Source organism: Taudactylus pleione, unplaced genomic scaffold (assembly GCF_031769625.1).
Source record: "Taudactylus pleione unplaced genomic scaffold, aTauple2 ptg000512l, whole genome shotgun sequence".
Taxonomy (NCBI): domain Eukaryota; kingdom Metazoa; phylum Chordata; class Amphibia; order Anura; family Myobatrachidae; genus Taudactylus; species Taudactylus pleione.
Window position 1 is genome coordinate 2,604,161 of NW_028284914.1, and position 13,576 is coordinate 2,617,736.

A 13,576-nucleotide genomic window follows, 5' to 3' on the forward strand; every position below is an offset into this window, starting at 1 on the left:
CTCCGCCATTACAGTCCAAGTTTTAAGGATATCCATGCTTCAGCACAAGTCACTTAATAGTAATTGAGTCAATTTGATGTAACCACCTGGACTCAAGCATGGATATCCTTAAAACCTGGACTGTAATGGCAACACTGTCCTAGAGTGTTCAAAATGGGGCGTATGCCTATTTTAGCTGTGTCGCTTACACCCAGCAACAGGTACATATTAGTGCGGATCATAGAGGACGGAGGGCTGGTCGCTGAGATTAGTGAGACTCAGAATTAGGACTACTACAAATAACTATCGAAAACACACATGTAAAAGTTTTAGTACTACAACAGAAGTTGTGTTTGCGGAGTTTGTGCCCTGTGTATAGCATGCTTCCTTATGGTGGGTACACACCTGAAATATATATCTGCATATCGAGTGATTTGCAGATATATCTTTTTTATGTTGGTCGTTCATACACACTGAACGGCCATCATCTAGCCGGCAGCCGCGGGTCCCGCTGGCAGGAAGGCGGGTCGGGGGCGCTGCTATGTGTGTACGGGCGGTCTGCAGACCACCCGTACACGCTTGACGATGGACAGATATGTCTGCAGACATATCTGTCCATCGTCTGTGCAGCACAACCAATGCGATATGTCTGTGAACGAAGCGGTTCCCAGACATATCGCCTGCACACACGGGCCGACGGCCAGCAGATATATTCGCCGATCAGTTGGCCAGTGTGTACCCAGCATTACTGTAACTCAATGAACAATGCAGTCTGCTATAACAGTAAACCGTAGCTTGAGCTCAGCTGCACAGTGAAAGTAAGCTGGCCAGACAAGTACCCGATCTCTTCTCGGGGTAAGAGTTATAATGACTGGGTCACTTTCCTCACACATTGATGACCAAATTGGAGTAGGTGTGGACCACATGGGGGACCGGCCAGTGCACACACTCAGTCCAAAAGCTGTCATCTTCCATTCGCATTTCCCAGTATGCCTGGTAATAATCTAATTGTTTTAACTTGGATTTTTTTTTAAGATATCCCGCTAATTTTGGGGCCCCACACCATATAACATTACATCTTGTGTAGCTAGATTAATGTCTTAACTTCTGTTCAGGTTTAGGAACAGCAACATGAAATGAGCGGCACCACCAGGCTCTTATATAAAATAATATAAATGGGCTGATATAATTAATCAAAAAGTAATAAATGAAGCAAGAAAATATCTGTGCCCCCTAGTGGTAGGACACAACAACTACATTTGAAAGTTTTTGTCTATGTAGCAGAATATACCCTCTCTGCCATATTAATGTCTACTTTAGATTAAAGTTGACATTTTGGTGGGTTTTTTTTCTGAAAAATATTAAACTCCTTACTTCACATTTCCGTAGGTATATGACACATCCGATGGGACCTTACTTCAGCCATTAAAGGGACATAAGGATATGGTATATTGTGTGGCATATGCTAAAGATGGTAAATATCTACGTACATTTATCTCTTTCATGTTGCTGATTAACAGTAGTATTTTCTGTTGTCTCTCAGCTGTACATAGTAAATAAGCTATAACACTATGCATGGCTATACAGCAGGGTTATTCAACATGTGGCTCTCCAGCTGTTGTGGGACTACACATTCCAGCATGCCCTGCCACAGTTTTAGCATGCCCTAATAGCAAAACTGTGACAGTGCATGCTGGGATGTGTAGTTCCACAACAGCTGAAGCGGCGGCATGTTGAATACACCTGTTGTACAATATAAATATATGTATATAGAGAGAGAGAACATTAAACATTTAAAAATATAATAAACTGAATGTACATGTTGGGTTGTAGGGCAGCGGTGGTTAGCATGCTGTCTAACAGAACTGAGGTCATGAGTTAGGTTCCCCCTCTGTGTAGAGTGTATATGTTCTTCCAGTTCTTGCGAGGCTTACCTCTGGGTACTTCACTTTCCTCCCACAATCCAAAATACGTACTTGTGGGTTAATTGGCTGCTGACTGGAAAAGAAAATGCGGTAGGGAGTATAGATTGTAAGCTCCACTGGGGCAGGGACTGATATATTAATGATAAACTATTTCTACTATAAAGTACTAAGTAATATGTGTGCGCTATATAAATGTTAGTAAATAATATTGGTAATGAAGTCTTGCTGTATAAATTAATACTCTGCCAATGGATATTTATCAGGGAATATTGTAGTAAGACAATGTAGCCAGTAGTACATAGCTTGTTGTTATAGCAGCAATGTACAAAAAGGCTTTTTCTGTAATTCCTGTTTATTTTGGGAGGAACACAATTGGGAAACTATCTGATTCGGGTTTTGCTAATCCAGTTTGGGGTTCTCCCTTCCTGTGTGTAAGATTTGTGATCCTGGGCTCATTGGGCCTGATTCAGACCCACTCGCGAGCGGCTGTCCGCTCGCAAGTGGGTCGATGTTATGCACTGAGCATGCGCACGACGGAGGGAGCTCCGTCGTGCGCATGCGCCAGACGCGACGAGCGAAGGAAAGTCCTTCGCTCGTTGTGTCCGATCAAAGGGGGCGTGCTGTCAATGTTGATTGACAGCACGCCCCCTTTGGTGGGCGTGCCGGGGGCGTGCCTCCCTGACGGGGGCGTTCCCACGGGAACGCCTCCCGTCAGAAGCCGGCCCAGACATCACTAGTGATGTCAGTGGGAGTGATTTTGGCTCTGATAGAGCCAAAATCACTCCGGAGCTTGCGGTTGAAAACCTCAACCGCAGGCTCCGGCTCGCAATTTCGATGGTCGCGATGGTCTCGACCATCGCGGCCATCAAAAAGCACGCTCGTATAGCCTGTGGGTGGTGACCCACAGCTATACGAGCGTCCAGGTGGACGCTCCATGAAAATGGAGCCCGGCCCTCATTCAGAGCGTGCGCTCTGCTCAGAGCGTACGGCTCTGAATGAGGGCCATTGTTCAGTGATCTACTCAGGATATGTCACACAAAATGAAATGTTCGTTTTTTGTCGTAGTTATCTCGTTAAATGGATTGTATACTGTAGTTATTATTAATAAATGCTTATTCTGTTGTTTATTTGTTCCCCGTGGTGATTGTAGGGAAAAGATTTGCCTCTGGATCTGCCGATAAAAGTGTCATTATTTGGACTTCTAAATTGGAAGGAATTTTGAAATATACGTAAGTCCATCTTACTGGGAGCAATGTATGTTTCCCTGTAACGTGTTGCGGAGCTCCGTCCAGGTAGTTTATCAGTAAGTGTTAAACAATGTAATGGTTGGTGATACGGCCCAGCCAGTGATTGCAGAAATGCCATGACAGTTTAATAAAGACTTTATGGTATTGTTTATTTACTATTGGTTGTTGTTACTCTCTAGGGATGGGTACGGGATGCCGACACTCGGGTTCTCAGTGGGCAAAATCCCGACGCAGGCATCCCGACAGGGTTAAGATACCTACACCTGTTTGGTCGGTATCCTAACCCTCCCCCTCTCCGTACCCTAACCCATTGTCAGGACCTGCCTTCACAACTGGATGAGTGGTCTTTAATATTTAATCTGAAAGAAACATTTCCCTTTCACTGTCAGGCACAACGATTCCATCCAGTGCGTCTCCTACAACCCACTCACCCACCAGTTGGCGTCCTGCTCCACCAGTGACTTTGGTGAGTTCATCTGCATGTGGTTGAGCCAGTAAGGGATTAGTAAAAGGGGTTATTCCCCAGGTCACGTTCCTTCTGTCGTTCAGGTCTGTGGTCTCCAGAGCAGAAGTCTGTGAACAAACACAAAGTGAGCAGTAAGATCACCTGCTGCAGGTGAGTGCGGTTCTCTGGCCGAGTTCCTGATCCATCTGTGTAATATTACATTATACTGAACAGGATTGTGGTATAATAATGAAAGACTAAATAACATGTAGCAGGAAGATGGGTATGTAAGGGCAATATGGTACGTTCTGTAATGGTCTGATTAGTTCTGTCACTACCACTATTGGTTATGTTGCTCTCATTGATCAGCTAAATGTTCTGTTGTAAGTCCTTGTCCTTTGCTTTGTCATTAGCTGGACAAATGACGGGCAGTATCTTGCGCTGGGGATGTTTAATGGAGTGGTGAGCATCAGGAACAAGAATGGGGAGGAGAAGGTGAAGATTGAGCGGCCGGGAGGATCCCTGTCACCAATATGGTCCATCTGCTGGAATCCGTCCAAGTAAGTCCAACCTGCTGGAATCTGTATACCGTACTGTCATGTGACCCACTCTAGCCAATCACTGCATCCCGGGTCTGGCTGTATGAGTGTCAGCCGCTAACCTGTTCCTAATAAATGGGTCCGTCTCTCCTGTCCTTAATTTATATAAGGCAGGGGTTTCCAACCACGGTCCTCAAGGCACATTAACAGTCCAGGTTTTAAGGATAGCCATACTTGAGCATAGGTGTCTTAATTAGTATCTTAGTTATTTTGATTTAACCATCTGTGCTCAAGCATGGCTATCACTAAAACCTGGACTGTTAGTGTGCCTTGAGGACTGAGGTTGGCAAACCCTGATATAAGGAGTGCCTTATAATGTATAACTAGATGGAGGTACTAGCATACTTGTGTGTGAACACTCCTCTCCTTATCCCTGAAGCTATACATCTATAGGGGGCGATTCAGTTGTTTTGGGTGCCCCCTGCTGGGCATCTATATGAATTGGCGCCTGACGGAGCAATTAAATTGTTTCTTTGTTCCAGTTGTCCATAAGTATTTATCGTGGCTAAAAGCACCAGGTTTAGCCGCTAAAAAAAAACAGTCTAAAGAACTGGTTAGGGCGCCCAAAAGCATGGATTCCACACATTTCTTCTCGCACCTCGGGAGGCTACGAGAAAAATGTGTCCTCCCCCCCCGCGGCTTTAGGCGTCCGGACAGAGCAACAACTGAAATACTCCGTTGGACGCCCGATCTTATAGACACCCAGCGGGGGCGCCCAAAACAATAGAATTCCCCCCAACAGTGTCATCCAACCTTTACAACACATTTATACAATAGATAGATGAAGGGAAGAGAGACATGGAGTAAGAGGGGAGAGGGAGAAGAGGATGAAAAATAGTGTGTGTGGGAGGGGTGCTTAAGAGGGGATCGGTATGATTTAATGCGGCCGGCGGTTCAAATCCCGACAGCGGAAGCCTGGCAAAGGTGAAGATCCCGACTGCTAATTTAGGTAAGTACCGCTAACCTAATTCTCTAACCTAACCCTCCATTAGGGGCGCCTAACCCTAACCTCCCCCCCCCCAAGTGCCTAAACCTAACCCCCCCCCTTTCCCGCAGCCTAAACCTAAATCTCCCGGGGGGGTGCCTAACCCTAACCCACCCTTCCCCCTAGCCTAACCTTCCCGGGGGGCTGCCTAACCCTAAGTCCCCCCCCCGGGAGCCCCTAACCTGAAGCCCCCGCGGCTGTCCACGCCCGGCTTACCTTCGAGCGGGATGCCGGGCGTCGGGCTCCCGGCATAGGTAAAATGTCAGGCGACAGGAGAAGAAAGAGAGAGCAAAATACACGCAGGGACAAGATCTAGTAAGTCTATACAGTAAATAAAGTGACTTTGTTGTTCTTCCCTTTGCAGGCCTGAGCTCTTTAATGTATCAATTTAACAGACCGTAAACAAGTTCCATATTACTTATTAACCTCCGTGTTACCTCCAATGTCAGGGACGAGCATAACGATATCCTGGCTGTGGCAGACTGGGGACAGAAGTTATCCTTTTATCAGCTTAGCGGCAAACAGGTAACTGCCAGTCTAGGGCCCCTCCGCCTATGTATTCGGGCCCCTCCACCTATGTATTAGGGCCCCTCCGCCTATGTATTAGGTACTGCCAAGACGTCTGGTCTGGTCCATAACAGCCTGTGTAATTCATAACTGGGGCTCATTTCTCAGCTCATCCAGTATCATGTGATTGCGTTATGTTATTTGATTTACTAATGTCTTGTTTTACTGCATTTCCATGTTGTTGTGTCTATTCTGTATATCATATGAATTAGTGGAATAATAGCAATGTTTGATCTGCTGTAGATTGGGAAGGACAGATCTCTGGGATGTGACCCTTGCTGTGTCAGCTACTTCTCCAAAGGCGAATATATTGTCCTGAGTGGCTCCGACAAACAGGTGTCTCTGTTCACCAAAGACGGAGTGCGGCTGGGAGCGATCGGAGAGCAGAACTCCTGGGTGTGGACCTGCAGAGTTAAACCCGATTCAAACTATGTGGTAAGAGCGAGCGATACAATATCCTCCTGAGAGCTCTGCTGTCACTGAGTCCTGGCCATGCGATCAGCCCTGTGTGTGCGTTACCCTTCAGGTCATCGGGTGCCAGGACGGAACACTTGCTTTCTACCAGCTGATCTTCAGCACCGTACATGGGCTCTACAAGGACAGATACGCCTTCAGGGACTGCATGACAGACGTCATAGTGCAGCACCTTATTACTGAGCAGAAAGGTAGGTGACGAGACGGATTATTCATCTATACAATATACACACAGCCAATGCCGCTCTGTGCTGCCCCTTTGATTGTATGACATTTTGGTCACCTGAAAAGAAAGGGTTGGGTACAGAATGCCAGGGGTCGGAATCCTGAAGGTTGAAATACAGACTCCTGAAGGTAAGTAGCTTAATGGTAACCCAGGGCCGGCTCCAGGTATGTTTCGTGCTGTGCGGTCGCACAGGGGCACCGGCGTCCGGCAGTAGGAAAGTCCCGCCCTCCACCCGTTGGTTGCTGTGAATAATGTAAGCACAGGGGGAGGGCGCAGTGAGGGAAGGGACACGGCACGGCGCAGGGTACTGAGACACCTAGCGCCGGACCTGCGCTAACCCTACCCGTCACCCTTACCCACCTTTCCCAAAGTCTAACCCTAACCTCTCTGCAGCCTAACCCTAACCCCCCCACTCTGAAACCTAACCCTCCCCCCTGCCCTCCGCCCTCCCACGCAGCCTAACTCTAACCTCCCCCTGGTGCCTAACCCTAAACTTATCCCTAACCCCAAAACTTACCTTTGGGATTGCAGCCGTCGGTATTCCGGCAGCGGGTTTGTGAGCGCTGGCAATCAGTGCCCCGGGATGCCGACTACATCCCGGGCAGAAATGCTCATTAGGCGCACCTAATATGGGACAGGAGAAGCAATGCACACAGACACACTGGGAAACACAAGAAAGGAGGGTACACACGGTCAGACCATCAGATAACGATCGTTATCTGATCGTCCTGCATGTCCTGGATCGAACATGCAGCAATCCCCCAACTACTATAATGACCACGGGTCCCTATAGTAAACAGGCTAACATGGTCGATATCGAACATGTTGGCCTGCATGCACGGGGGATTGTCGATATCTATATCGACCTTTTGTGCCCGCGCACCGACCATCTTATGGTAGTTGAAAGGGGTGATATTCTGGTCGATATAAACGATATCGTTATCGTTTATATCGATCAGAATATCTGACTGTGTGTACGCACCATTCGTAATATCTTTTCTATTTATGTTCTGTATTTCCCCTGTGTCCCCCTCTCCTCTCCATGTATATTGCCGTTCCTTAGCCAATCAGCATGGTAACACCAGGTGAACGGAGTGTAGCACAGAGCGATTGTCCTAAACGTGTTCCCTATATGGGATCAAAATATTTCTTTCTCATCCATCTTCAGGGACACTGGGGTACAGAGGCTCCTGCATAGTGTGTAATCCTTCCTCAGTATTTTAGTAAAACACATACTGATGATAACTGCGATCAATACATTTTTTAAATCAATTTAATATTTGGTTTTTGTGTATAAATAAGTAGAGGCAGCCTCGGGAACTGGGACGCCAGAACCGTATTTACTGCATTCGAAGACGCAGACGCAGGATGTGACACACCCCTGAAACGGGCTCAACTCTCCTGAGTTTTTAGCCGTCATTTCCTGTTACCTCCTCCCAAACACCCCTTGTCTGTCAATCACACTGCGAATAAATACTCGCGAGCGACTACGGTAATGTACCTTGACGTATGCGCAGTGTGAATCATAGATGGCAGATAATCGATCAACTGCGAAAACATTGGCGTAGCGTATACATCTGTATTAGGCCCTATATTATTATTATTATTATTATTATCCTTTATTTATATGGCGCCACAAAGGTTCCGCAGCGCCTTACACAGTACATAAATGAGCACACAAGAAAAACAGTTAATAGTAATACAAAACAATGCAGGACAAGGACAAGGTTATAAACTCAGCTGCAAAACACAAGCAGCAGGACATGAGCAACCAGGTGGTAGGTGCCATTGTAGGGAGTTAGGAGTAAATTATACTATAAGTAGGGGGAGGAGAAGCACGTGAGGATGAGGGCCCTGCTCGTGAGAGCTTACATTCTAAAGGGGAAGGGCAGACAGACAGGGGCGACACAGAGGGGTAGATAGTGAAGAAGGAGCATGGAGCAGTGGGTTAGGATATGTGCTGCGGAATGTGTGTGTATAAGTCGACCTGATGTTATGTAAAAATTAAGTCCTTCATACATCTATCTCTATGATAGAAAATAGATTGTTTGTGTTATTTACATGAGAGATGTACAAAGTAAAGTAGAAGCACTTTAATTTGTGTGTTACATTTTAGCATCTATATACAGCCTGACAAGAAATGCAGCTATTATGGGACTGTCCCGCCATCCTAATACAGTAGTGACTACTTTAGTTCCAGCTGCTGGGTGCTATGCCATGCTCCTGTGAGTGGGTGCATGTCACATGCTAGACCCACTCACAAAAGGGTGCAGCCATACATGATGTGGTCCCACAGGATGTTGCAGTACCCGGGCCCAGAATTTCTCTTGGCAGCCCTGGAGGTGACAGACAGAACGAGGAGGGAATGGGGCTTAGTAGTGGGGTAACAAGACCATGGAGGGAGGTGGTTGAGAGTGGAGGTATAGGAGAAGTGGGGGAAAGAAGCAGAGGGTTGGAAGCAGACTGATGAGAGAAAAAAAGGAAGAACAGCAAGTGGAGGAAACAGGAGGGGGAAGAGAGGGACGGATAAAGTAGAGGATTATGTGGACATAGAATATGGGGGTTGTGTGAAGTAAGGGTGTTCATGCTGTGGACAAGGTAATAATTGAGATGTAAACTGGAGTGGAGGCTGTGAGATATAGAGTCAGTGTGATATAGAGACAGTGTAATGTGGAGGCTGTGTGATGTAGAGACAGTGAGATATAGAGTCAGTGTGGATTAAAGTTGTTAAATGTTCAAAAATACATGTAAAGAACAGTGCTGCTAATGTATGAGCGCAGCTCCAAAAGTGATATATAAAGGAGAGGTATGTGAGTAGTGGGTGCAGGAATTAGTTTATAAACAAATTATTAATGTGGATAGATGTGACACAATTGGAAAAGGCAATACAAAATGAATGAGGACAAAATTACAATGTACCCGAGCTGATCCAGTCCAAAGTGTTCTGATCAACAAAGATCAATCAACAAGAGCAGCACACAGACAGGGGAGTATTTACAGTGTCCAAGCAGTGAGTGCAGTAAGTAGTTGCCTGGATACAGCAGTAGATGTTGATTTTGTTCATTCACATAATTATGTTGCTTCTTGTTGTTCAGAAAGTGTTCTGGTTTTGAGTTTCGTTTTCCTCCAGTTTAACTCCAGCGTAACTCCGACTTAGTTATCAAATTGTATTTACACTTATAATCAGAACACTTTGAATCTTAACACAGACTATGGCAGCCTCCGGCTATGCAGCCTGTGGGAGCAGTAAATATAAATATATATATATAAATAATTGTGAACCCAGTGATCTTGAGAGCTCTGTATAATGTGAAATCTTGCTACTCTCAGCACTTTGTGGCATTTGAGCTGGAAGATCGCTATTGATCTGTGCGAGAAAGAGCATTGGTGCCCCCTCCCCAGGCAGCCAGGGCATACTGGGACTTCTAGTCCTGAACACAATTCATTACAGTCTGCAGATGGTCTCTATACAGTACAGACTGCTGGTGGGCACCATTAGAAAGTGTGCATGGGCAGTAGCTGGCACATGTGTCCAGGTTGGCACCCAGCATCAACCCCCACTCCTCCGCTGCTGCACTCCCTCCCCCATACCACCGGCTGCGACATTGGACGCCGTCCCGCTGCCTTGCGCTGTAATCGGCCCAGGGATCCATCTGTCAGGGCTGACGCCGAGCAGCGTGCGGATACTGGCAAGCCTCTAAACAAAAGGAGGAGGCTGATCCCTGGACCGCTAGTGTCATCCATTGCAGCGGATTGCGGTGGCGGGCGGCCGGTTCCGCACCAAGGCATCCTGCGCTCTGTGCGGTGGCACTGGCCACACCACTCTAGTTACGGCCCTGATCCCTACTTCTGCTGCCCATGAACGCAGTCAGAGATCTCTTCTGGTGACCAGAGGTAAAGCCAAAACTCCTGCCAGAAAATACAGCAGTACCCAGTGACGCCTATTGTACATGACATCAAGATACAGCCTACTAATCTTCTTCTGCACATCCATATGCAGCATCATTGTGACTGAGAGCACAGCCGCTCCAGTTCCCAAGGGAATGTGAAGTTTCTGGAAGCGACTTTCCATAATGAGGAGGATGCACTCAGGGGGCGGTAGTGCGGTCTAATTTAGAGGAGGATGCACTCAGGGGACGGTAGTGCGTTCTAATTTAGAGGAGGATGCACTCAGGAGGCGGCAGTGCAGTCTAATTTAGAGGAGGATGCACTCGGGGCGGTAGTGCGGTCTAATTTAGAGGAGGATGCACTCAGTGGGCGGTAGTGTGGACTAATTTAGAGGAGGATGCACTCAGGAGGCGGCACTGCGGTCTAATTTAGAGGAGGATGCACTCGGGGCGGTAGTGCAGTCTAATTTAGAGGAGGATGCACTCAGGGGGCGGTAGTGCGGTCCAATTTAGAGGAGGCTGCACTTGGGGCGGTAGTGCAGTCTAATTTAGAGGGGGGGGGCTGCAAAAAATATTGCAAGTGGCCGTAGGGCTGCCCTGATTATTGCACAGCCGCTGCGTTCAAAGTCGCAACGCCTTCGCAATAGCGTACAAGTCTGTTTCAGGCCCAGAGACAACATGCATGCGATTGCCTATCCTGAGATAAAGCTGGACACCTGTTTAGTAGATGCTATTTCTTATTAAGAAGACCTTAAAGAACTCTGTGTACTTGGATCACTCGGCCTTTCCTCTGATAATGCAGACAATTGCCAAAAGTGTATAACGGAGAGGCCTCATTTTACAGCACGTTTGTCAGGTGTAACAGTCCACGTTTCCTTACTGTGCACACGTACCACAATGCGTCTGCATCAAGAGTTGCGCATATGTTAGGCTTGTGCCCCTTACCCCTTGAGGGGCGAGGAGGGGAGAGCACAGTAGGGAGTATGCACCTAACTGTAGATGTAGTATAATGAGATCCCCAGGTGAGCTTCCTAGGAGATATTTCCTGTGTGAGTACTGAAGACCTGGTGTAAAGAGACGTTTACACTTCTAATTAGCTGTTTGCACATTGTGGCTATTTTACGTCTCTTTATGGCCCTTTCTTCGGATTTCTTATCTGACATGTTATTTGTACCATTGCAGGAAATAAGATTCCCATCAGATGTATAAAGCAAGTGTTTGCATTTTCTTACATCTTATTACTAACCCTGTAACGATCCTGTTCTCCCCTGTGTATATAACACTTCATTAGACTATATTGTGTACAAATAGGGTACTGCCACTTATTCATTATTAATAAACACAGTCAAGCCGCATCTCTGCACTTTGCGCTCACGGATTTGAATTTTCTATGTTAACTCGGGATGTAGTTAATAACCCGGCGGACAAGATGCCGGCGGACGATATACCGAGGCCGGTATCCCACCGCCAGGCAAAATGCAGACGCCGCTATCTCTGTAGAAATCAGGATACCGGCGTCCGAATCCAGACAGACGGCATCCCGATTGTAAGAGACTGGAAGCAGGTAAGTATTAGCTGCGCCGGGGGGTTTAGGGTTAGGCACCACCAAGGGGAGGTTAGGCATCCCCCAGGACAGTCAGGTTTAGGGTGCGGGAAGGTAGGGGTAGGGTTAGGCTTAGGCACCCCCAAGGGAGGGTTAGGGGGGGAGAAGGGAGGATTAAGATACATGTTTTCCTTTGTCGGGAACTCCTCCTGTCGGGCTTCTGCGGTTGGGATTTAGCCGCCGGTATTTCAATCCCATTCCGTTAATTCATAGAGCTGTGACTATGGATATAGACCAATTATAAACCTAATTTGTTCCTGCAGTAAGAATTAAGTGCCGGGAGCTGGTGAAGAAGATCGCAATTTACAAGAACAGACTGGCCATTCAGATGCCCGAGAAGATCCTGATATACGAGCTGTATTCCGAAGACGCTGCTGACATGCATTACCGCGTCAAGGAGAAAATTATCAAAAAGTTTGAGTGTAACCTACTGGTGGTGTGCTCACAGCATGTTATACTATGTCAGGTGAGGACACTGACAGCAACACTGCCTCCGTGCTGCACACGTCTGATTAATGTCACTCTATACATTCTCCCTATGCACAGCCCATACACACAGTGTAATCTGCACACGTCTGATTAATGTCACTCTATACATTCTCCCTATGCACAGCCCATACACACAGTGTAATCTGCACACGTCTGAGTAATGTCACTCTATACATTCTCCCTATGCACAGCCCACACACATAGTGTAATCTGCACACGTCTGATTAATGTGACTCTATATATTCTCCCTATGCACAGCCCATACACACAGTGTAATCTGCACACGTCTGAGTAATGTCACTCTATACATTCTCCCTATGCACAGCCCATACACACAGTGTAATCTGCACACGTCTGATTAATGTGACTCTATACATTCTCCCTATGCACAGCCCATACACACAGTACAATCTGCACACATCTGATTAATGTCACTCTATACATTCTCTCTATGCACAGCCCATACACACAGTGCAATCTGCACACGTCTGATTAATGTCACTCTATACATTCTCCCTATGCACAGCCCATACACACAGTACAATCTGCACACGTCTGATTAATGTCACTCTTTCTACTTCAGGGTCCATAGGGGGTCCACAGGGTTGACCTTGGGGTATAGCTGGATCTGGATCCACGGGCACCACGCAGTTAAAGCTTTGCTGCTCCCAGGATGCACTTGGGTCCGTCCTCCTCTATACCCCGCCCCGGCCACAGGCACCTCAGTTTTAGTTGGTGCCCGGCCGGAGTCGGGTCACCCTGTCGCAGTGGGGCTGCAGGAGCAGCCCCTAAGCTTTATTTTAAAAGAGAAATTTTTTATTTTTTTCTACTTTTTTTACACTGTTAGAGCGGCAGCATCAGACTGTCCTTTAGGACGTCCACGCTGCCGCTCCTTCTCCCCGCTGGCGCCGCGACGCCAGTACAGCTCTGTGGATCGCGGCGGGACCCCAGAGCCTGTACTAGCCGGGCTCTGGGGACTCCCTTGACTGCTGCCGGACGCGACGGGGATCAGGTAAGCCGCGGGTCGCCGCGTGCGGCGGGCCGCGGATACTTCAATGCAGTCAGGAGCCTCCGGTCTCTGGGGACAGACCGGAGGCGCTAGCGGCGGCGGCGGGCTCCCCCTCAATTGAGGAATACCCCGCGTGTACGC

General features: G+C 47.5%; 1 protein-coding gene across 1 annotated transcript in view; it reads left to right on the forward strand.

Moving 5' to 3' along the window:
• IFT122 (intraflagellar transport 122) overlaps positions 1-13,576 on the forward strand; it is a 91,803-nt gene that overhangs the window by 5,353 nt on the left and 72,874 nt on the right. The window contains exons 3-11 of the mRNA XM_088450236.1: positions 1,369-1,453; positions 3,055-3,133; positions 3,541-3,617; positions 3,701-3,767; positions 4,010-4,156; positions 5,630-5,705; positions 5,991-6,182; positions 6,274-6,412; positions 12,201-12,403. Of these exons, the coding sequence (XP_088306362.1) occupies positions 1,369-1,453; positions 3,055-3,133; positions 3,541-3,617; positions 3,701-3,767; positions 4,010-4,156; positions 5,630-5,705; positions 5,991-6,182; positions 6,274-6,412; positions 12,201-12,403 (1,065 nt within the window). The remainder of the gene's footprint in view (positions 1-1,368; positions 1,454-3,054; positions 3,134-3,540; positions 3,618-3,700; positions 3,768-4,009; positions 4,157-5,629; positions 5,706-5,990; positions 6,183-6,273; positions 6,413-12,200; positions 12,404-13,576) is intronic.